The 24965-nt window shown below is 46.4% G+C and overlaps 3 protein-coding genes across 6 annotated transcripts in view; 1 reads left to right on the plus strand and 2 right to left on the minus strand.

Moving 5' to 3' along the window:
• YEATS2 (YEATS domain containing 2) overlaps nt 1–2030 on the plus strand; it is a 122328-nt gene extending 120298 nt beyond the window's left edge. For both annotated transcript variants that reach the window (XM_077879843.1, XM_077879844.1), the window contains exon 31: nt 246–2030. In XM_077879843.1, the coding sequence (XP_077735969.1) occupies nt 246–354 (109 nt within the window). In that variant the 3' untranslated portion in view covers nt 355–2030. The remainder of the gene's footprint in view (nt 1–245) is intronic.
• Nucleotides 1796–11097, minus strand: MAP6D1 (MAP6 domain containing 1). Its single transcript, XM_077879850.1, has 4 exons — nt 10665–11097; nt 6190–6307; nt 5518–5680; nt 1796–4832 (listed from the first exon to the last, which is right to left on the minus strand). The coding sequence occupies exons 1-3, from the start codon at nt 11060–11062 to the stop codon at nt 5600–5602; spliced, it is 597 nt and encodes a 198-aa protein (XP_077735976.1). The 5' UTR covers nt 11063–11097; the 3' UTR covers nt 1796–4832; nt 5518–5599.
• Nucleotides 11098–14487: 3390 nt separating this feature from the next.
• Nucleotides 14488–24965, minus strand: part of PARL (presenilin associated rhomboid like) — a 47463-nt gene continuing 36985 nt past the window's right edge. Inside the window, exons 8-10 of one of the 3 annotated variants that reach the window (XM_077879847.1) lie at nt 18596–18697; nt 18359–18456; nt 14488–14815 (exon numbers count right to left, since the gene is read on the minus strand). In XM_077879847.1, coding sequence (XP_077735973.1) covers nt 14704–14815; nt 18359–18456; nt 18596–18697 — 312 coding nt within the window. In that variant the 3' untranslated portion in view covers nt 14488–14703. Of the gene's footprint in view, nt 14816–18358; nt 18457–18595; nt 18698–19777; nt 19797–24965 lie in introns of those variants that run through there. The other 2 variants (XM_077879848.1, XM_077879849.1) reach the window with 2 other exon arrangements.

The following is a 24965-nucleotide window of genomic DNA, read 5'->3' on the forward strand; positions in this document are numbered from 1 at the left end:
TGGGAAGTCAGATCTAAGCCCTAAGAGGCCAGGCCAGTTGTCATCAAAACAAAATAAATTAATGAGGAAGGAGAGCAAGCGAGAGAATGTACCTGGCCACCCCCATGCCAGGTGGCCGAAAGTGTGCCTCAGTATTGTCCCCTTCCAGTAGGCCTGCAGTGGGGGAATGGTCCTTTTGATAAATGGATTGTTTAATTATTAAATGCTTGAGAAAACTGCACCTAATATGCTTTGTTTTTGGACAGGATTCCCAAAGAAATTACAGTGAGTAATATTCACCAGGCCATTTGCAACATTCCTTTTCTGGACTTTCTCACAAATAAACACATGGGGATATTGAATGAAGATCAGTGAATGGAATGAAGATGCTCCTAGAAAAGCAGGATTTGAAAATGTATCTGAAGCTTTGAACTGTGACGACTCTTCTCTTTGGGGAAGGAGGTTATTTTCTGTGTGCCTCAGAATATTATGGCTACCAAACCATTGCCTCCACCTAATTCACTGTAACACCAGGGTGTTCAGTCTCAAATCAGATCCCTTCAGGACAGAAGTTTGTTTCCTGATTCTAGAGTGAAGCTGTGAGTGGATGTGTGTTCTGTTCGCTTGCATCTGCTCACTCTCTGCAAAGGCTCCAGGAGAGTCTCAGAGCTGGGCCCAGCCATGTGTAGTGAGCAGGTCCTTCTCTGGGTGTCAAGGGGCACCTTGGGCTTGAGTCTCCCTCCAGGAGGCAGAAAATAAGTCTGGCACACTAGCAGTCCACCCATTCTGGGATTACAGGCAGCTCAAGCAGTTACCCTGCTAACACCTGGAGACAGGCTGAGCTTCCACACTTGGGGTGGCCGTGGCGTGGGGGACCCAGTAAGCTATAGGAAGCGGTGACACCTTGCCGAAAATAAGCCTGGGAGCCAGCACACTACACTGCACAGAATTTTTTTTGTTTTTTCAGAGCACAGAAATGTTACTACAGCCATGGTCAGAGTATTGTCAAGGGGTAGGCGCATCCCAGCATAGGTCCAGGTTAAGGTTTGACTATAACCAAGAAGCTCTTAAAGTCTTAGTAAGAGAACACCCGCAAGTCCCAGGCACCTGGCAGGCTTGTACCAGCTTTGCGTGTGTGCCAGGCAGAGAGCCGGTTCCATGGCATTTGCTGCCGACCCCTTGTTGAGTGGCCAGTGGGGAGCAGCGCCTGGGACAGGCCTGCTGGGGTGGTAAGTCCTGTCCGTGGATTTAGTGTCCTGTTCTTTTCCACTCAGCTTTTCCAAAGAAAAGCGTTTCAAGGAAACACTGTGAGTGCCTTAAAGATAGAGAGATGACTGCTGAAGCCACGAGACAGGAAGGTCAGTGCTCAGAAGCAGTGAGAAGAGATTGTGCCCAGACGCAGAGCCCTCTCAGTGGAGTAGGGAACCGAAGGTAGGTTAGCAGTGCCCTGTGCGATGCCCAGTTCCATTACAGACACTCTGTCCTAATCATCCTAACACAGTCTCTGTCAAAGGAAAGCAAAGAATTTATTCTGTTAGGAATCTTCTCGAAGGAAACTTGAAGCCTGTGAATCACATGTACCGAGTCAGCATAATTCCAGTTTTCCTGAGTTCTATAGACATTTGGGCCAGGAGCAGAAGAGGGCAGGGAGGTGACTGAGAAATCTGCCCTTTTTTTATTCAGCATCTGAGGATTGCAGATGCACAAGGAAATCTGTTCGGTAAGGCACTGGGCATGCCCAGGCTTAGTTAAACAAAGAAAAAAAAAAAGTACATAAAGGCTCAGATACTTTATACATTAACTACTGCAAACAAGGTTAGTGGGCAAGTGCATAGATTTATTCAGCGTGGACTGTGACAGATCTACAGGACGGAGGATTTGATCCAAATGAGAACAGAGTGATTTATTACAGGTATGAAAGCCTAAAGTAATTATCTTTTTGCAAAAGAAATATTAAATCATTTAACAGTTCCCATATGTGTTAATGTTTCAGATGTATTTGTATCATAATGTGTAACAAAAATCTACAATAAATCTTTTAGTATTTGTGATGGGTTTTTCTGAGTTAGATGCATTACACTTTGGTAGGTTCTTCCTACGGGAGGCCTGGAGGCACCGGGGTGGGGCAGAGGGATGGGTACTTGCGTGTTTACGCTAAGTCTGCTGCTGCTTTCCATAAAGGGTTTGCGGCTATGCAGGATAAAGGATCACTGTTACGTAAGAGTCTGAAAAGAAATTTGGAAGATGCACATTAACCCTGGAAATAGCAGTTTCTGACAGCTTGGGGCAGAGAAGCACCTCGGAGCCTCCTCAGAGCCCTGGCAAGGAGGGGACCACGCCTGTCCTCTGACAGCAGCATCCTGGTCTATGCTGTCTGGGAAGAGGGGACTCCTGTGACACAGTTCTGCTGGGACCACCTGCTATCAGAATGGCTAAAAAAATGAGAGATGCAGAAACATTTCAGAAATGACCACTTTTTACATCCGTCCTTAACAAGAACTAGGGGCTTTGAAAGCTTTGGTTCTTCGGAGGCAAGTAGTTCCGCAGGGAAGAGGCATCGTGATAGCGTCCAGGTCCATAGCTTTCTTGGGACCAGACTCCGTGTCAGCCTTTAAGGAACTAAGGTGTCTGGAGGACAGAGAATAGGGGTGTTACTGAGGCTTCTTTCCCTAATGACTGATGTCACCTCGGCTGGGGACTCCTTCTCAGGACCGAAGCCTGTGTGAACGGGGCAGGCAGAGCTGACCCCACTAATGGGGTGTCTGCAGGGTCAAGGTTCTTTCAAAGGGTGCTTTTTGGAGTTGGACCTGAAATCCTGGTGGTGGTACGGGTGTGAAAGAGTTCCCATTTGCAGTGGGTTTTTCTGACTTTTGAAGCACCATGGAACACAGAGGCAGGACCCTGGTCTAAATAACTGCGGGTGAGGACTTTTGGGGCTCCCCTCTCTGTGGGCCTCACAGTGCATCCTCAAGGTGGGTCGAGGCGGCCACTGGCAGTGCTGACACAAGTTATAAAATCATTGATACTGAACACTTGCTTTTGGCTGAAATTAGCTAACAGATTGAACTTTTTATTTTTAAAAACATTACTCTGTAGAATTAATACAAAAATGCTTATATAGAAACGTTAGCAAATACAGTAAGGTGTAAAAAATTTAAAGTTACCCATAGTTCCCCTTCCCAAAGAGAACTACCTTAGTATTCCAATGCATTTTCCCATCTTTGTCTATTTTTTTTTCTTTGTCTATTTTATATACATGTATTGTGTGTGATGTGGGTTCATACTGCACTTGAGACTGTTGCCTCAGTTGCTTTGGAAGGTCACTCCAGTAACATGATGGGCCTTACTAGTGGGAGGAAGTCCCTTCTTCAGAACCCCAGTCTCCTAATAATGAAGCCTGGCAAAGAAGATTATCGAGTTGGGGGTTTTGTGGAAAGCTATCTGTTCCAGTGCATTCCAGAAAGGTTCTTAGGCATGCAGTATGCCTTGAGAGGCAGGCCGGGTGAGGCACAGGGTGCTCCTGCTGCTATGGTGCTGACGCGGCCGGGAACAGCAGACCTGTGGTGTCTGGCTGAGGTACAGCCTTTCTGGTCTACAAGCTCGGGGGAGGGAAGGGTGACAGGGGCAGGGTTTAGGGAGAAGGACTGTGTCTGTGGCATCAGGGGGACCCAAGCTGCAAAGGAGAATAGAGCCGGCTCCATGGGGAAGGAGGAAGGGGGGGCCTGGGCAGGAAAGGACAATTGCCATGTCTGTGCTCTGTTGTCCATTCACTGTACTGAGCAGCACCCTGCCCGTAAACATAAACCGGCTCGGCGAGGGAGGGGGTGGTCTCCTTACTGTGCACATAAGGAAATGGAAGCTGAAACTGCTCACAGGTAGTGAGGAGAGAAGTCAGGATTTGAGCCCAGAATTAGCTTCAAGGATGGACTTTTCAACCTAGGCTCTGGGAGATGCAGAGGGGCAGTGCGGTGCAAGGGGAGGATGGTACGTCCTGTGAATACCGCGCACGCCACCGGTGTGGATGGCGGTCCAAAGGGAGAGACCCTGGGATCCATAAGCCTCCAAGGGACAACCAGGACTAGCCATGACCCGCCAAAGTCCTTATTACCAAGAGGGGATAAAGACATGAGAGAAGGTGCTCTGGGTTCACAATTAAAGAAATAAGCTAACAAGAAATTGTAACCGTGCATTTTTGTGTTTTAGTAAAATCTGAGATTGTATGGTTAATCTGTTCATTCCCCACAGAATGCACAGCGGCAGGCAGTCTCTTTTCTCTTAGAAACCACTAGCATGCAAACCAATGAAGTCGGAAATAATAGAACCCTTTGTGTAAGCATATGGTTTGGGTTCTGCCTTTAAAATGATTCAGAGCATTTCCTCCGCTGCGCGGAGGGGCAGGCTGTGCCAGCCCGAGGCAGCCCTTTGAGGGACCAGCCCAGCTCCTGGTCTCGGGTTGTGAGCTGGGAGGGCCGGCGCCGATGGCTTAAGTAAATGCCCACCAGCCAGCGCGTGAGGCGGAGAAGGATGAACATCCAGAGGGAAATCCTGGACGGAAGACAGCTTAGCTTGAACCTCTGATCTCTGAGAGGGGCCGAACTCCGAGTGTTTGACCACCTGCTGTGCAAACGGGGCCAGGCTTGTTCCAGGGCCACATAGGCTGGGACTTACCGGGAAAGGAGGCAGCTTTCCAAAGCCGACAGCTGCCTCCTCACAGTGAGCTCCCCGACTGTAAGGGAGAGCAGGGTGGGAGTCATCTAGGTGTAGATAACATTTTAAAGTCTTTCAGGGAATGAGGCTAATGCCACTTCGTCCCAAGGAAGCCAGTGTGTATGGTGTTCCCTTTTAGTTGTCAACTGTAAGGGAAAAAACTGGAATTAGTAATAAAATGTGGGGCTCAGAAACCTACAAGGTAAATGCCATTCATTCACTACTTGAAGCACTCCTCACAAGAAGCCTTTTGTTAAAACATAACGGTTGTCTGGGCCCTAAATCATGTCGTTAAAACGGAAATCCTATGATTGATACTCTTCCTTTTGGAAATGGCATCCTACTCAGCAGCATCATGGGTCACATGCAGGTGATAACCCAAGAGTTCTTCAACCTGAATGCGTGGGGCATTTGTAGGAACACCCAGGGACAGGCCCTTGGGTTGCCATAGGTTACAAAGTTCTTGTGCAGCCTGGGAAAACAACAAAGTGGACATTAACTGGTTCTTTCAAGCACCTGTTATGTCCATATTCCTCAGCTCACACAGACCAATTCAGTTTACCACAGAATTGGTCCTTAGGTTCTTCAGATTTAAAAACTGAAGGGTGGCCAAAAGAGGCAATTAAAAAAAGATCCGAAGCCTTCTGTACACTTCTCGAGGAACAAGAGGCTGGTGGGGGCCCAGAGCTGAGCAGGGTGATGCTGTGTCCATCTGCGCCCCTGCTCTGCGCCAGGCCCACAGCCCAGGTGGCAGCCGGGGAGGAGCGGTGCCCACAGTAAGCAAGACGGGCCCTCCCCCTCGGACGGAGAGGGCCAGTCCCAGGATCTCACCCCAGTCCCCAAGTGGCTGAGCACTGCTCCATCTTGGCGGCAGTGGGTTCGGTCTCCGCTGTGGCCCTCTCCGTGGTGGGAGTCACACATTGAGGATCCGGGGAGCTGATGCCTGAAAGATGGCTGAGGGGTTAGGGGTAAACTTCTTCCTCCCCTCAGGAGCCTGGAAAATGAAATGTGGTGCCGTATCAGTGTGCCTTTCCCACGACTTACCCTCCCCACCACCTCCCACCGCAGCTCCTGGAGGAAAACTCCTGCCTCCTGACCTCTTTATCCTCTAAGAGTTGAGACCACCTGCTTGGGGGAATCTGTGGGGGGGAACATGCAGGGGGCAGGGTCACTGCATTAGTAGGACAAATATGGCACCTGGACCTTCCATTCTGCTTCCTGAAGCCTCCTTTGGGTGGAATCAGGCGGCTGAAGAGTCCCCACCTCCCATCTTTCCTCCCTTACACAAATGCCAAGGATGTGGAAGGCTCATTGCTAGTGCTCAGTGGCCAAGGGTAAGATGGGGATTTAGGACGGAAAGGGACATCCTGCTTGCCAGAGGCGCCAGCGCTGGGGAGATGGCCACCCCGCCAGCAGTAGGGGACCATCTAGAAAAAGACTGTTCTCACACCATCTGCAGCCTGGAGCCCAGCCCCGTGCCTGCAGCACCAGTTTCAGGCTGACCTGGAAGCTGTCCCGGGGGCTGCTGTCCCATCCAGAGCTGTGGGTTGTTATGACTGTGGCGGGTCTCGCCTTTGTGGATCTCGACGGCTTCACTCCGGTCCAGGCCTGGAATTCCTGTCTGGAATAGAGAACACAGTCACCACCCTGCTCAGAGTCCGTCATCCCTCCCGACTCTACAGGGGCCACCGCCATTGCCCTGTGCTTCCAAGACGTCCTGGCCAGTCTTCACTGCTCACATCCTGCTCTGGATCCAGAGCAAGCACCTGGTACGTGCTGCGCAACGGAAACCAAGTCCCAGCCCTTCCTTAGTGCTCCCACTTTTGTCTCTGGGCCACTTTAAGGGGCCCTAGTCACCCAGAACCAGTGAAGGCTGGTCACCTCCAGCCCAGGTCACTTACATCCACAGAAGGTGCTGGCCAGGACAGTGCCCAGCACAGCAAATTTCTTCTCTACTTGGTTACAACTGAGAAGGAAAAACAAGGTTCAGTATTGTTTACTTTTTAGTAATTTCTTATTAACTCCTACAAAACAGAACAGGTTGTAGTGACTGTCTCAACTACAAGCTGGTCTGGCTTTAAACGGCTCCGTGCACACATGTTCCAGCCTGGACGAAGGAGGGAAGGTGGTTGGCTCCCTGGGCAGAAGTGACAAGGCTGGCACAAACTAGCTTCATGTTCTTGAAGTTTTTTGTTTTTTTTTTTTTTAAGATTCATGTATTTATTTTTAGAGAGAGGGGAGGCAGAGGGGGAGAGAATCTCAAGCAGACTCCAGGCTGAACTCTCTGCTGAGTGGGAGTTCCATCTCACGACCCTGAGATCATGATCTGAGCTGAAATCGAGAATTGGACATTTAACCGACTATGCCACCCAGGTGCCCCCTTGGAGTACATTTTTTGACAAAGACTTATTTCCTCAATTCTTCTGCATAAAAGACCTATTTCTTTTAATTCTTTCAACGCCCCTGCTAGACAGCTCAGGAAGGCAAAGACCTGCTGTGTCCAGGAGCACCTGCCAAGGCAATGTTCTGTAGAAAAGTGTCCAGCTGGCCAAGGGAGCACCCACATGTGGGCTGGATCCATTCTTGTCTCATCCCACCCACAGCCCTGGCTGGGTTTCAGGCCCAGAAGTCAACAAAGCTGCCTTTTCTCCTTGGCAGCAGCACAGCTGGGCACCACTGGGCAGTCCTTGTGTGTAGGGAGCAGCTGTGTCTGTCCGTGGTCAGCACTCAGGGGTGCCAGGAGGCGAGCTGGGCCAGGGCCCTACGGATCACTTATGCTTCTGAAGCTGCAAGTTTCCAAAGACCAGCTGCCCGAGCCATCTGCCATTCTGTTTCTCCTGGGGAAGCAGGTCCTCCCCTGGGCGTGCCCTTCTGTCCCCAAACTGAGCTGAGCCTTGGACCTGGCAGCCCAAGCCTGCCGCCCCAGGGTGGCTGCAGGGGTCACGGCACAAAGCGACCAGAGCCAGGAGCTAGAACAATGCCCATAGCTGCTCCTGGAGACCAGTGAGAGGAGACTGCAGTGGGGATGGAGACGAGGCCTCAGACCTAGAATCAGCAGGACCCCCCCGTGACTGCCCAGAAGAGGAGGAGGACAGATTTATGGCTCTGGCAAAGAGGATAATAAAAACACAGGGCAAGCCAATACACCGGGTGCCTCCCCTGACCAAGCAGGCTCTCCTGTCCACCTTGTCTGGGCCTCAGCTGGGCCCTAGGGCTGCAGTCCCACGGAGGGCCGGGGGCCACCTGTGGCAAGGCCGAGCACCCTCCATCTTCATGGCTTCAAACCCCTTCATTTCTCTGAGCCTCAGCTTCCTCATGAAAAGGGCTACTGATGTATATGCAGGAGGTTATGATGAACCTTGGGGGCCGGGCACAATGGTTTGCCCTGTAACCCACCCAGGAAGGAAAGAGGATGACGACTGGGGAAGGAGGTCTAGAACCTGTGTCAAAGGTGCTAAATAGCACCTAGAGAATACCAGAGGGGAGGCTCTGGGCGCTGCCCAGGAGAGACCCAGGCTGGCGGCAAGAGCAGGATCTGCACCCATCTGGCCAAGCAAGTGAGGCAGGTCAGTTTTCACACGAGAAGCGGGGCTAGCGAGTGGCCACGAGGACTCCGGTATCTCGGCTCCCTGGATCTACTCATTTTGTTTTGTGAATTTCTTCAAACAGTTTGCTCAGATAACATGGATCTTACAAGAAGGAGCCAGAATGGAGTTTTCCTGCATCAAGTGCTAGAGCCGGGAAGTGAGGCATCCTGGAGGTCGGCTGGCATGGATTGGGAGAGCCAAGTTCAGTAGTGGTCCTGGGTTTGGGCCAGAGTTAGGGGTATGGGGACCCAGGGAGTCAAGCTCTGGCTATTTGTTTTACAGATGAGGAAAGGGTCACAGAGGCCAAGTGACCCACCAAGTTTAGACCCCAGGACACAAGAGCACCAGTGAATCCCAACTCCTGGCAGTACACTTCCCCCACTGCAGGACACAGCTCAAGAAACGAAGGGATTCGGGGCAGCAACATCTTAGGAGGTGAGGTCTTGGGGAGATAATCTGCAAAGTCCTGAGCCTGGTTTCTGATACTTGCTAAGCAGAGAATAACAACTTGTACCTTCAGCATCATTGGAGATGGGAGACCCAGTGAGACATTCAAACCCATCATCTGCTCAACGCAAGTGAGGGGCTCCTTCTAAATGGGCCCCACCTTTGCTTGAACATTACCAGTGAGGAGGAGCTTAGCACCCTGGAGGCCGCTCACCTCATCATCAGTCCGTTGGAATTACAAGAAAGCTCTTCCTTCCTGAGCTGAAGCCATGGGTTCTCCTCCTGGCTTGAAATACTGGTCATGTGAAGGTGCTGCACCCCCAGGCCCTTGGGCCCTACAGGCTTCTCTGGAGGGGATTCAGGCCCCTGCAGCTGGCTCCCCGCCAGCGCACAGGAGTCAGAACCACCCACAGCCCAGCTGGGGCCTGAGCTGGGCTCAGTGTGGGCCCTGCCCCCTGACCTTGCCCTCGCCTTTTAGCAGCTCAGCTGAGCACGCATCAGCAAACTCGAGACCCAGCCTGCAGCACCCATTCTTCACCAAGGTTCCTGAAAAACTGTGTGCCTGTGAAGGAACCTCTGGGGAGATGGAATGTTCTATGTGTCTTGATGATTATGGGAATCTTACCTTAACAGTGCTTCTAAAAATAATAAATCTGAGGGAGATAGAAAGTTCATACCTTTTTGCCCCTTTAATTCCACAGGTAGGAATTTATAAAGAAATTGATAAGCGCAAAGACAGCTATAAGGATGCTTATCATATCACAGAAATTATTTTCTCTAAAAAATGGTTTAAAGATAACACCTGTAAACGCTTAAAAAAAACCAGTTAAGAGGCTGAAAGTCACTCGGTGCCCTTCCACCCTGGCATCCCCCTCTCCTCCCCACTCTTCCTCCCCCCAAGGGTTCCTATTTGAACAGATACGGGTACATGAGTACTCCTTTTAAAAACATAAATAGTGGACACACTGTTCTGCATTTTGTTTTCTTTTTTGAGGCCGGTACCCACTCAAGATCTTCCAGATCTTCCACTATCCGTACATCCCAGGCCTCCTAGAATTAACCAGCTGCACTGGGTGGGGAGGTGGGATTGTTTCCATCTCCTGCAGTACAAGGTTGCAACATAGCTTCTATTCCTCTGCTCTCGCCCCACACTGAATACTTAGAAGGAAACTCCTGGAAATGGAGTAGTGGATTGAAAGAAGCGTTTTTAATGGTTCCAAATTAGAAACATCCTAAATATTCAATGACAGATTAATAATTGAACATACATATCCATATATGGACGAATGTATATCCATCCCTAGGATGAAACACTGCACATCTACTAAGATTCATGTTGTAAAAAAATATCCAGTAACATGCAGACAACTGAAATTGATGGGAAAATGTGTATGGAATCTAAACGTACAAGAATTACAAGTGGGTATGAACTCAAATATGGATTAGAAAGAACTACCAGTTTGGGTGAGTTAAAGGAATTAACTTGTAATTTCTATTTTTTTTCTATGGTGAGTTTATATTACTTTTGTACTAAGAAAGGAGCGAGCCCGGGGCAGAGCTGAGGTGGGGGCAGGGTGGACCCACAGATCCGCCCACTCAGGGCGATCCCCAGGGGGCCACCTACTGGGCGCCCTGTTTGGTCGACAAACGCCTCCACAGAGGGCACCGAGGGCACCAGGGCAAGGGCAGGAGGTCCGGCACTGGCCCACCTGGGGAAGTGCCCGGAAGCAGGTCGTGGCTCGGTGGAGGCAGTGGGCTCGGGTGGGCAGAGGTGCCCGCTCCTTCACTCGGAGGCCCGCAGGGAGCAGGGGGCCAACGGGGCGACCTCCGAGGCCGCCCGCAGCAGTGCGACGGCCGAGGGACGGGGGCTCCGGGTGCACGGCCTCAGTTTCCCCCTCCCGTGGGGTACGCCCTCCCCACGCGCCCCCGCCCGAAGCCCCCTACCTGTACGACGTGGTCACCGCTGCGGCCGCGTCTGCGTCGCCGATGGGGAGCACGTACACACCCCGGCCCGGGGCCGCGGACGGCTTGCCCCTGCGGCCGCCCGCCCCCGCCGCCGCCGCCGCCCCCGCCCCGCGCCCCTGCGGAGCATCCCGGGGCCCCGCCGGCGCCGTCCACACCCCGAAGTCCCGCTGGTACTGAGTGAGCGGCACGTCCCGGCCCGGCTCCCGGGCGCCCGCGGGGGACGGGCCCTTGCGCGGGGCGGCGTCGCCCGGGGCGGGCTCCTCGCTCTCGAGGTCCGAGTGGCCGTGTAGGGTCAGCGGCACCGCCACGTCGGAGCGGTCCAGCTGGTTCCAGCGCCGCGCCAGGCAGCAGAGGCGGCTGATGCAGGGCCACGCCATGCCGGCCCCGGCCCCGGCCCCGGCCCCGGCCCGCCGCTCTGCTCCCCGCGCTCCGGGCCGCGCCGCCCCCGCCCGGCGTCCCCGCCCCCGCGGCCCTCCCCGCGCCGCCGCAGCGCCGCCCCCTGGCCTGGGGGAGGCCTCCGGGGCGGGGGCGGGGGCGGGGGCGGGGACAGCCCGGCTCGGCCCGGCAGCAGGGGCGCGGGGCTGGGGGGGCGGGAGGCGCCCGAAGACGCCTGGAGGCATTTGCCAGCGTCCCCCTCGAGGGTTTCATAATTTAACCCTTAGTTCCCTTTGATGCTGGCTTCTAACTCGGACCTGGTTTGGCGGCGAGCGAGAGCCCGGGGGCCAGCGCGGGCGCAGTACCCGCCCCCCCCCCCCCCAAGGCGCTTGGGCCTCGCAGGGCGCCCGGGGCTGCCGCATTGGCGCTGCGCTGCCCGCGGGCCCCGCAGGCGGGAGCGCGGGGCTGACCGCCCGGGCCCTGCTGCCAGGGAACACGTGTCCGAATCAGCCAGTTGAGTCACTACTTGCCTTCGCGATGCTAAATTTGTAACAACCAATCCAGTTTTCATTGAGAACTGGCATTAGCCCTCAATTGACCTTTCCCTGGGTTCTAAAATCCCTAATTTTAATGCATGGCAACAGAGGAGTTACATTATAAAGCTGCCGATAAATCTTTGGCCGCTGTGTTATAAAAAGTCCCTGTACCTTTTTTTTTTTTTTTTTTTTTTTGCAGTTTGGGTAATCCGCCACTAAAGGTCAGTTTGTTTAATGCAGGACAGGGTTCCCTGGCCACACTCAAGAGACTTCCTGAGTATTTGACACATGCCCTCAATGTGCACTGCAGACCAATGACTAATTAATTAATCACACTACCGAAACGGCATTAATTACCCAGAGCTCCATCTCCAACATACACTTGGATGGTCTCCAGTCTGCATCTTGGAGGAGAAATCTGCAGTGCAGCCCTGACCAGTCAGGATACTGATTCCTCTCCCAAAGCATCCTCTCTCTTAGCTTCCAGTCATAGCAGTGACAGCTGCCCTGGCCAGGCCATGGCCCAGGAGGCAGAAGAGGAGCATGCCGTGAAGACACTAGGAGGTTGCACACCTGCTCTCTCCCTAGGCAGAGCAAGCTGTCATTGTGTGACCTCCGTGCTCCAGGGTCCTGGGTTAGCCATTGAGACATTTGGGACTACAGTACTCCATCCTGCAGGAAAAAGAAAGAAAAAAAAAGGTAGCTTTTCTTTTTATTTCATTCATTAAACAACAAAGAGCACTTACTAGGTGCCTGGAATAATGCTGGGAGACTCAAGAGGTTCAGTGTAGTAAGGCAACAACAGAATTGGATAAAGCAAGTAGGGGGTGGTGAGGCTGGCCCTGTCACCTGTAATGAGGGAAGGTGGTTGGGTAGGGGTGGGAATGCAGGGTGGGAGGTTGGGAGGTCCAGTCAAAGGCATCAGAGGCCAGACCATGGAGAGCCTCAGGGAACCACACTGAATTTAAGTTTTTTTCACGGGGGACAATGGGGAATGACCAAAGTGTTTCCAGCACCATGTAGCCATATGAAGACATATAAGGAAATTTTAGAGACCAGCTGGAGAACAGTCTCAACAGTCTAGGTTAGAGACAAGGGGCTGAACTAAGGCACAAGCACTGGGGATGGAAGGGGCACTGGATTCTAGAAATGAGAGCTGAGAGAAGGAAATCTAGAATGGCTCCCAAGTTTCTGGCTTCCAATCAGTGAGACCACTCAGTAAGCCAGGAGTGGTATCTGAAGGGCTTATGGAGTCCTAGGACCTGAAACCATACCTGGCATGCGGTAGATCCATGTACTGGGTACAGAGGTAGTCTGTGGGCCCAGAGCTCAGAGGGTATCCTCATGAAGATAACTAAAGCCAGGGAAAGCAGAGTGAGACAAGGCAGTTGTGTTCCTGGGGGCAACGCACTTGACAGGCCAGTAGAGGAGGCATAGTCCAAGAGGTGCGCTAGCCAGGCAGAACAGAGGCTTGGGGTGCTCACGTGTCAGTAGAGAAGCCACGATGAGAAAACACCCTAGTGGGCAAAGAGTAGTAGGGACGACTGCCAAAGCTACACTCAGTAAGACTCATGCTTCCAGAGCCGGGCTCTGACTCTTCATGAGGCCTCTCATGGGGAGAATGGCACTTGGCTGTTCAAAGGCATCAGCATGGAGGGATGTTATGGACAGAGAAGTGATTTAGGGACTTGACCTTCTAAATGCTCCTTCACTAACCATCACAAAGCAGGAAAATACATGTCCTCAGGGCCTATGTCCCTAGTCGGCCCACAGCAAGACATAAATTTCATTTTGGACCCCATACAGAATGTCCGTGTGATCTCAGCCTCCCATCCTATCTCTGAGAAATGCTTCCTGCCTCATCTGTGTATTGCAGGGCTGGTGGCATAATATATTCAGAAATGTCAAAGCACAGCAGTGTGACCCTGAGCAGTTCCCATACATGACCATCCTGCTTCCTTACCAGCAAAGAGAGGGGCTAGGTTAAAAAACAAAACAAAACGAGTGACATTATAGTTTAAGATAGAATCCTTTCTGCCTAGTAAAAATAAAGTATTTCACACTAGAGAAGAATCTGGGGGAAAAAGTACAAAGAATTGTCAAATTCTAGACGATTCCAATGTGCGGGGACATGCTGCCATTCAGCTCTCACCACTGTGAGGTGGGCACAGCTCACTCCTTTCCATGAAGCTTGACACCTAGTAGGAAAGATGGCTGCACTCCTCTCCAGGGCAGGGTGCAAGAACCGGAATTACCTACTGAGGCCACCAAAAGACTAACAAGTCTCCTATAAATCATCTCAACAAACACTACTTTTAAATTCTCAAAATGCATTTCCTAGAAATAATTTTCAATCATGAGGGCAAGCAAGAATTTTACTAGAGTGAAGCTGTTCTGATGACCACTGTCTGCTATTTCAGTATGATGCTTCAATTCAAAGAATGCACATTTTCAAATGTAAGATGCAATTAGGCTCAGATTCAAGTCTGAATTTCTCCAAGATATTTCCTTCTAACTCTTAATTTAGCTACAATTTTAATCTAGAAAGCAAAGCCTAAAAATAGCTTTTTGTATATGCCACTCACTGCCAGAAAACATTACCTTTCTTGGGAAAATTTAGAAAATACTACAGCTGTTATTTCAGTCCACGCCAGCCAGAAGATCTTTTTTTTTTTTTTTTTTTTTACCTGCCAACCAACCAAAGGAAAGGGTAAGTGAGGAAGCAGAGATGCAAGGAGGCCAAAGTACAAAAACAAGCATCTCTGAGTTTCAATTAGGCCTTTCCCTGTGCACTCCTGCCAAGTTCACTGCTCAAACTATGTCAGATATAACACTAATAGCAAGACTCCAGGGCAGCATTAGTGCTCTTCAAAAGGGACACACACCCTCTGTTTACAAACTAGAGATATAAACCTTTATTTCACAACTTTGTCATAATTCACTTTCTGGTAAGACATGTACTGGAGACAGAGTTTAAAATACTGGGAAAGCTAGATGCTGGGTGTCTTCCAAGCAGGAGCAAAGATGTGGTCACTCCAGGGCTGATGAGTTCCTGGGACTCTCCAGGCAGCACGGGGCACATGCACCAGTATCATCTGATCCCAGTTCTACTTAGAGCCGCCTCCTTTTTTGGGGCTGTTAGTCCTCATTTCATGCCAAATTTTCACTAGAGGCTCCCTGTTCTTCCAAATGAGTTCATGACCATAAGTAATATACCATCTGGGGAGGAGAAAAACAAACCAGGCTCAACATTCAAACAGTATGACATACAAATGTTAAGTACCATGATGATATCAAATTGACATTTAAAAACTGAATGCCATGGTTATTTACTATCTTGTTTATTAAAATAGCTGATTGATTTATTTCATGTAGATCAATGACTCACTGTTAATATGGAGTGTATGACAGATCAAGAGGAAAAAAAAAAAAAGAAAGATAAAAGGGATGGGACTATGTGTGACACATACTACTTTTGATTCACTACTGCAACTGAGCATCACCTCCCCATTACAGACATGAGGAAACCAAGCCTCAGAGAAAGCAATCTTCTCAGGAGCTAACAGCTTCTAAGGACTCACCTGAAGTCTAGACTGATCCTAAGCCTGGTCCCTCTTCACTACATTAAATGTAAGAAATGTCAGCATTCAAATTCACTAATGATGGCTTCAATAGTTTAAATGCTTCTCGTCATCTTCCACCTGGCTACACAAAGCTATCTGCTGATCCAAATTCTGCCCACCTTTAAAAATATAGTTCCAATCCCTATTCCGCTCTTAAATACTGCCAAAAAAGCAGCCTAAAGCGATGAGCTGAGGAAAATGAAGCACCGAGATGTTCAGTAACTTACTTTGCCCAGGCTACACAACTAGCGATCACCAGAACGGACACTAGAACCTAAATCTGATTCTGAAAGTGGTGCCATAATCACTACTACTGCATCTAGGGAGAATCTACTGTAAGCTGAGGAACACAAAGTTGAGAGACCACTGAGCAATGCCTGCCTTTAGAAGCCCACAGGCCTAGGTACTGCAAGACCAGGAGCTCTACCTGAGGGAGGCACAGGCTGTAAGTATAACTCGGGGGCACCTACCTCTTCCTCTCTTGGGCTAGGGGAAGGCTGTGAGGGCTTCCTGGAGGAGACGGGGTTGTCTGGAATGGCTGTCATTGAAAGCTATGACTGAAACTTTTATTTTTGCCCTCCTTGCCCAAATAGATTTCATGTTCCCTGAGGCAGACACCAGACTGTGTTAATCTTTGCATCTCTTCAAACACCTGACTGAAAACATGCTCTATTTAAATGGCTTAGATTAGTATCAGAATAGCAATTTAATGTTTCTTTTTTTTTTTTTTAAGATTTATTTATTTATTCAGAGAGAGAGAGAGAGGCAGAGACACAGGCAGAGGGAGAAGCAGGCTCCATGCAGGGAGCCCGTTGTGGGACTCGATCCCGGGTCTCCAGGATCACACCCCGGGCTGCAGGCGGCACTAAACCGCTGCGCCACCCAGGCTGCCCTGTTTCAATTTTTTTAATGTTCTGTGTATGTTTATTATAAAGTACTTGTATCTTTTTTTCCCCCAAGTACTTGAATCTTAACATTCACTATATTTTTAAAAAGATCATGAAAATAGTCACCATTAAAATGTTAAAAAAAATCAGTAAATATAGAGAAAGAAAAAAGACACTTAAAGAACATGCAAATTAATAGGCATGTTACAAAATTCTTTTGGGCCTAAATCAAATTTTGTGGTGAACTTAGAACAACAGAAAAAGGATCACCTAAGATTCGAATGCAATTGTAAAACTCTTGCAAGAAATGAATCACTTGTCAGGAACTCTCCATTAATGAAGTGTCTTCCCAGATCTTTGTAATACACTTATTTCAAGCAGAGAGTCAACCAATTTAATATTACAAGTAAACTGTTCTGATCATACTTGGAAGTTCAAATATAATTGGTCATTTGGCTAAATTAAAATGAGGAAAACACTTTAAAATTACCAACTTCTAAGTTTCAGTTTGGTTTTTTTTGGTTTGTTTTGCAGCAGCTATATAGCCTAGTGCTCACTCTGAAACTCAGCTCTGCAAGGACTGGCTGTGTGACTTTGAACAGTTCCCTTCTTTAAAGCAGTTTTCTAACCTCACAAGATTTAAGAATATTAAATCAGTCCTTAGCTTGGGCACACAGCAAATATTCAAAATATGTTAGCTAGTATTACTGCAAAAGTACAGAGCGAAGACCATAACATCTGATGAGGGAACAGAGTCAAGGCAATGCGCAGGAGGATACTAATATGGTTTTTACCGTTAGTAAGGATTTCTAGCTTTAGCTTTATTAATTGAATTAAAGATGTTATAAAAGATGAATTCTGGATATGACTGAGATCTAGTAAATGAAAGGGGTTGAAATTAGAAAGAGCAAAGAAAAAGGATTCCTCTGCCTTTCAGATCCTGTACTTTAAAATACATTTGATCTAATTATTTTCAGAATGAAAAAGGTCATTTAATTATAGTTCAGAAGAATAAAAACCTGCTGAAGAGAAGATCCTTTAAGTATACATGGGAGGATCCAGAGAGATAAATTTAGAGTTCATAAAACAGAATCCTGTTTCCTAAGTCTAGGTTTCTCCTACTGTAATATATCAGGTCAGTTTCTACTATTTATAATGTGCTGCTGTTAGAGCCAGAACTCACATATGCAATTCTTTAATCATCACTGAAAATTATAAATGGCATAATGGCATTTAGTTCCACCGCCTACTGGGCAAAACTGCTCTACTTAGAATAGACTTTTCTTCTTCTTTTTTTTAAATTAAAAAACTTCAGTTTTGCATTGTCATGAAACAAAGTAAAAACCAAGTGAGGGCAAAAAGCAACATTTATGTAGGATAAGTAAGATAGTCCATCAGGGGACCCAGTACATGAGATAGAAATTACTCTGCTGAAGGGACTCTCATGGTCAGATAGGCTCCAGGAGTCCTGAGGAAGTTCTATGATCAAGTCACTCCAATGCTACTACATTTTAGGCAAAAGTCCACTGTCTGAAACACAAATGGGAGATCTTGTGAACACTATACTACTATATTCAATATGGTGTGACAGAGGTAGAAAGGACTCTGGATCTGGTTTTAAATCTTTGCTTTGCTCCTAGCTGTCTGACCCGGGAAAGATCACTTTTGGGCCTGTTTCCCATCAGTAAAATGGAAGTAATAATAGTAAAATGGAAACTACTAGCTCAGAGCCTGCCACATAACTGATGCCCAGTTAAGTGGTCAACACTGGTTTTATGATCCCCAGCCTCTACTTGTTCAGGTAGCACACACCTGGACACTTGTCACAGGCAGAGTGTCACTCTGACTGCCCAGCGCTGGTGACAGGGAGGTGAGCAGCAGCAGGACAGAGGAGGCCTGAGCATGAGGAAAGGAGAGGACAACGCACACGGTGGGGCTGGGAAACAGTAGCCCAAGAGGGGCTAGGAGTTCTGACAGCTCTGGACTTGGGGTGAGTGGAAGTTAAGAGTAGGGTAATGGCATAGTCTATAAATGACTGAGGCTGGGGCAGGACCTGCTCTTCTCCCTTCCAAGCTCATATGGTGGAACTGGGCAAAGCTGAAAACAACTATGTGACAGGTTTCTCAACCTCCCACCCCCCACTTGCCCCTGCTTTTGTCCCAGAGTTAACTGCCTTGTTCTGCCTTCCTAAAGGGTGGGCAGGAAGAGAGGACCAAGGAGGCAGCTTAGCAATTGGTTATACTCAAACTTACATTCCAAAGAGAGCTCCCCCGAGATGTGCTGCATGATCAAAAAATTTCCAGCCCAGGATCATTCCTGCTGTATCCATGGCAATAATGGCTTTTAGGGCCTGAAAGCCAGCAAAAGAGAATAAAACTGGTACAACTTTGATTCCTCCAGCATTGACATTTCTAATTTAAGGGCAAGAATTCAGTCAATGTAAAAATATCACCACTGTCCCCAGCACTTCACTTCATAAAAATACTCACATTCCCTGCCGTGAATGTGAACATTGGAAGGAAGATAATGGCAAGCCTCCCTTCTGGGATCTTTGTGCAGACAGCAGCAAGGACCGTCATGATTGCACCTGACTGCAAACAAACACATGTGAAAATGTGAAACTCTCAATATGCAACTGTTTCATGACTACAATGTCTAATGTAGCAATACTTTTTCCACAAAGTTTATAAGCCATACGTTTCTAGGATGAGTACATATCTTAAAAGCCTTTAGTTATTAACGTAGAAAATATCAGGCAAAGGGGGTTCAAGCCCACTGCAGAGTAACCACCTGGAAAGCACGAGGAGATGTGTAACCACTAGCCTGTGAGTACTTCATGAACTTCAGGGACAGTGTTAAGCATGATACATGCATCATTTCATTTAATGACTAAAAAGAAATTCTCAAATTTCCACAAAGCCACTTCACCTAGACTGTGACGTAAATTTGCCCAAAGAAACTCACATGCATGAATTTCTTCCAAGTATAATGCTTTATCTTAAAACAAAAAACACCCTGTGAAATTTATACCCTACTTCATAGTAAAACTAAACTTTTTTTTTTTTTTAAGTAGATTTTTATTTATTCATGAGACACAGTGAGAGAGAGGCAGCAGAGGGAGAAGCAGGCTCCATGCCGGGCGTCTAATGCGGAACTCAATCCCAGGACCCCAGGGTCATGACCTGAGCCAAAGGCAGACACTTAACCATAGGCCACCCAGATGCCCCAAACATTTTCTTTAAAACCTTTGAGTAAGGGAGACCTGGGTGGCTCAGTGGTTGAGCATCTGCCTTAGGCTCAGGGCATGATCCTGGTCTGGGGATCAAGTCCCACATCGGGCTCCCTGCGAGGAGCCTGCTTCTCCCTCTGCCTATGTCTCTGCCTCTCTGGGTCTTTCATGAATAAATGAATAAAATCTTAAAAAACAAACAAACAATTTTTGAGTAAATGCTCTGCTCTAGAAGAGCACGTCATGTCTGTCCCATGGCTCTACATGACCACCCGTCACAGCATCCTCCCAGGGACACACATGCATCTGCCTGCCTGAGAAGCACTCTCCCCCAACAACCTCCTACTATTTTAGAGAATAAAAATCTAAATCTCAGGGCACCTGGTTAGCTCAGTTGGTAAATCATGCAAGTCTTGATCTCAGAGTCATGAGTTCAAATCCCACACTGGACCTAGGGCTTACTTAAAAAAAAAAGAAAATCTAAATGTCACAACCTTATGATCAAGAAGTCAACCATTTCTTATTATAGTTGAAATTATAATGGCTGTATTTTTTTAAATCATGTTTTTCCAGGTTGCTACATAACCTTCATAACTTAAATGTATAATGGCTATGAAGTATCTCCTGGATAAATAATGCTAATTTAAGTCTTAATGTCAGACATGTTCCCACTTCCTCTAAATGGTAGAATACTTGAGAAATTAGATCATAATCGCTAGTTCACATTAAATCTCATGATAATCATTCAACCAAATACTTGAGGCCTACTTCGTACCAGGCACAATGCAAGATGCTGTGGGTATAGAGGAGCACAAAATTAGCAGTCCCTTCCTGAATGGAGCTTACAGAAGCACAGACATAAAAACAAAATGTGATGAGCTAGGATAGTGAAGTAGGGCATGCTATGGTGGCATGTGAAAGGGAGAGCTCATTTAAGCTCAGGCTGACGTGACATCAAATTTTGCACGGAAGGGTCACCAGGCATTGGGCAATTAGAAGGGGAGGAGATGGGAAGAGTGTTCCAGGCATAAAATCAGCTTAAACCAAGCCTGGATATCAGAGAGGACAGTGAGTGGAAGAAATACAAAGAAGCCGAGTACAGCTGGAGGCCAGGGAGGAGAGCAAAGGGAGGTCAGCAATTTAACTTCATTTGTCTTCTGCCAAAGTTCTCAGTTCTAGTCACCTATTAAAAATAATAAAGCTCCGGGGCACCTGGCTGGCTCAGTTGGTAGAGCATGTGACTCAGTCTCAGGGTGTAGGGTGTAGAGATTACCCAAAAATCTAAATAAATAATAAAACTTCCATGATAGACATTCTACAAAACATGTATCTACTATTCTTCAGAAGTATCAAGGTCATGAAAGACAAGATCAAGAAAGCACAAGACTGGAGGATACTAAAAAGATATGATAATTAAATGCAATATAGTATCCTAGAACAATAAAAGAACATCGTGGGAAAATGGGGAATCCAAATATAGTTTGCAGGTTAACAGTACTCTACCAATGTTAATTTTTTAGTTTGGTAAGTCATGGTTATAACAGCTGTTACCTAATGTACCCCTAATGAGATGTATCCTTCACCCTTATAATAATCACCAGAGCAAAAACTTCGAGCCAGAATAATCAATGGGGTGAGGAGGTTGACAAACAAGAGATCCCGATACTTACATAAATCCCAAAGCATCTTCTCACCAATTATACACTGATTTTAAACAGTAAAAGAAAACAGTAACTTTAGAGTAGAGATACTGGATAACAACCAGTCAATAAATGGACAATTAGGAGCAAATGAGCATTATGTGCTTCCAGTTGTGTTACCCAAGGACAGACCACCATTCATGTAGCATTTCAACCAAAAACACACAATCAGCATCTCATCATGAGGAAATAGACAAACCCAACTGATGGATATTCTATTAAATAACTGGTCCATATGGTTCAAAACTGTTCATGACATGAGGGGGAAAAAAGGCTGATCAAAATCAACAAGCAGAACTACATCAAACCCAAAAGCTTCTGCACAGCAAAGAAAACCATCAAAATGAAAAGGTAACCTTCCAAATGGGAGAAAATATTTGCAAATCATATCTAATAAGGGATTAATTTTGAAATATATACAGAACTATAATTCAAAAGCAAAAACACAATCCAATTTAAAATGGGCATAAAATCTGCATAGACATTTTTCCAGACTTTTAGATGGCCAGCAGTCACAAACACAAGGAAATATCACCTCACACCTGTTTGAATGGCTATTGTTAAAACAGCATGGAAGTTCCTCAAAAAATTAAAAACTGAGGGGCATCTGGTAGTGGCTCAAGTAAGCTGGGTGTCTGACTCTTGAATTCAGCCCAGGTCATTATCTCTGGGTTGTGAGATACAGCCCCGTCAGGCTCTATACTCAGCACAGAGTCTACTTGAGATGCTCTCCCTCTCACTCCTTTTGCCCCTCCCTCTGCTCGTGTATTCTCTCAATAAATTAAATCTTTTTTTTTTTTTTAATTTTTATTTATTTGTGATAGTCACAGAGAGAGAAAGAGAATGAGGCAGAGACACAGGCAGAGGGAGAAGCAGGCTCCATGCACCGGGAGCCCAACGTGGGATTCGATCCCAGGTCTCCAGGATCGCGCCCTGGGCCTCCAGGATCGCGCCCTGGGCCAAAGACAGGCGCCAAACCGCTGCGCCACCCAGGGATCCCAATAAATTAAATCTTAAAAAAAAAAAAAAAAAAAAAAAGGATGTTTTTTAAACATTAAAACCAGAATTATCATATGATCCAGTAATTCCACTCCTGGGTATTCATCTAAAGATACTAACTCAAAAAGGTGTATGCACTCCCATGTTCACAGCATATTTACAATAGCTAAGATCGGGAAACAACCTAAGTGTCCACCAATGGATGGGCGGATAAAAAAAATGTGGTATGTACATATGTGTACACACACACACACACAAAGAGGAATATTATTCAGCCATTAAAAAGAAGGAAATCTTAGGGCGTCTGGGTGGTTCAATCAGTTGGGCATCGGACTCTTGATTTCAGCTTGGGTCATGATCTCAGGGTCATGAGATTAAGCCTGGTGTTGCACTCTGGACTCAGCATGGTATCTGCTTGCGATTCTCTCACTCTCCCTCTGCCTCTGTGCTTCTCCCTGCTTGTGCATGCTCTCTCTAAATAATCATTTAGATTATTATAATTTATATATTTATATAATTTATATATTTATATAATTTAGAGATTATAATCTCTAAACAATCATTTTTAAAAATATTTATTTATTTATTCATAAGAGACACAGAGAGAGAGAAGCAGAGACATAGGCAGAGGGAGAAGCAGGCTCCCCAATACAGGACTCGATCCCGGGACTCCAGGATCACCCACTGAAGCCAGAGGCAGACACTCAATCACTGAGCTACCCAAGCATCCCTAAATATATACAATCTTAAAATTAAAAAATTTGAAAAGAATGAAATCTTGCCATTTGTGACACACGAATGGATTTTAAGGGCATTATGGTGAGATAAGCCAGGGAAAGACAAATACTGTATTATCTCACTTGCATATGAAATCTAAAACAAAACAAAACAAAAAGCAAGTTTTTTTTTTTTTTTTAATTTATGATAGTCACACAGAGAGAGAGAGAGAGAGAGAGAGAGGCAGAGACATAGGCAGAGGGAGAAGCAGGCTCCATGCACCAGGAGCCCGATTAGGATTCGATCCCGGGTCTCCAGGAGCGCGCCTGGGCCAAAGGCAGGCGCTAAACCGCTGCGCCACCCAGGGATCCCAAAAGCAAGCTCTTGTATGTAAAGAAGATTGGTGGTTACCAGAGTCAGGGATAGGGAGGGCCAAAATGGGTGAAGAGGGTCAAAAGGTACAAACTTCCAATTATAAAATAAGTCAGTCATAGGGAAGCAATGTACAGCAAGGCAATCATAGTTAATACTACTGTGTTACATATTTGTAAGTTGCTGAGAGAATGTAACTTAAAGGTTCTCATGACAAGGAAAAAATATTTTAACTGTACCTTGTATATGGTAATAGACTTGTTAACCATGTTTAACCAGACTCATTGTGATCACTTTGCAACTTATACAAATATAAAATCATTATGTTGTATGCCCAAAGCTGTAATGTTATGTCAATTATACCTCAATTTAAAAATTTTTTAAAAGCTGTGGAAGGAAATGTTCCAGCTTTTGGGATACCAGAGAGACATAACCACTAAATGCAATATATGATATTAGAGGGAGAAAAATAGCTACAAAAGACATTACTGGGACAATTTACAAAACTGTAATATGTTCTGTAAGTGAAACTAAAGTATTATATCACTTTTAAATTTCCTGAATTTGGGGACGTCTGCGTAGCTCAGCAGTTAAGCGTCTGCCTTTGGCTCAGGGTGTGATCCTGGAGTCCCGGGATAGAATCCCACATTGAGCTTCCTGAGTGAAGCCTGCCTCTCCCTCTACCTAGGTCTCTGCCTCTCTATCTCTCTGTGTCTCTCATGAATAAATAAATAAAACCTTTAAAAAAAAATAAGCAAATTTCCTGAATTTGATAACTGAACTGTAGAAAGAATCAGAATATTCATATTCTTAGAAATATACACTGAAGTACTTAAGGATAAAAGGGCATGATATATGCAACCTACTTGCAAATAGTTCAGAAAAAATAGTATGTATAAAGAAAATGACAAGTGAAATGTGGCAAACTATTAAAAACTGGTGAATATAGTTCAAGAATATTTTGCAGTTCTTTCAAAGTGAAACACAGACTAAATGTAAAACATAAAATAAAAACTTTTAAAGAAAGCACAGGAGAAAACTCCTTGTGACCTTATGTTGGGCAAACATTTCATAGCTATGAGACCAAAAAGCATGATCCTTCAGAAAAAATAACTTAGTAAATCAGACTTTATATAAACCAAACAGTCTTCCAATGGATACTGTTGAGAGAAGACAAGATATAGGCAAAAGAGAATACTGGCTCACTACAGATAATCTAATATGAAAGAAAATTCTCATTACTATGCATTTAATTAACTGAATGAACTGAAGGTAGACGCTATTAACCAACTGTGCCCCTTAAAAAATTGTTTTAACTGGGCAAAATATTTGAACACTTCAGAAAGACATATGGATAGCAAATAAGGACATGAAAAGATGATCAATATCATTAATCATTAAGGAAATAAAAAATTTAAACCACACAGATATCACTATATATTGGTTACAAATTAAAAAGATTGACCACACTAGGTGTTGCTGAGGACGTGAAGAAACAAAATCTCACACTGCTGGTGGGAAAGTAAAATACTATAACCACTTCGGAAGACTGTTTGGAAGTTCCTTAAAAGTTAAATACTTATTTGCCATACTATCTGGCCATTCCACTCCTAGGTGTTAACCCAAGAGAAATGAAAGCACACATCCATACAAAGAGTTTTACACAAATGTTCATAGCAGCTTTTCTATAATAGCTAAAACTAGAAACAACCCAAATGTCCATCAGGTGAACGCATATACACATTCTGGCATATTCATACAATGAAACATGAGTCATCCATACAAAGGAATAAACTGATATATACAACTTTATGGATGAATTTCAAAATAACTACAAAGTAA

This window comes from Canis aureus, chromosome 31 (assembly GCF_053574225.1).
Source record: "Canis aureus isolate CA01 chromosome 31, VMU_Caureus_v.1.0, whole genome shotgun sequence".
NCBI lineage: Eukaryota > Metazoa > Chordata > Mammalia > Carnivora > Canidae > Canis > Canis aureus.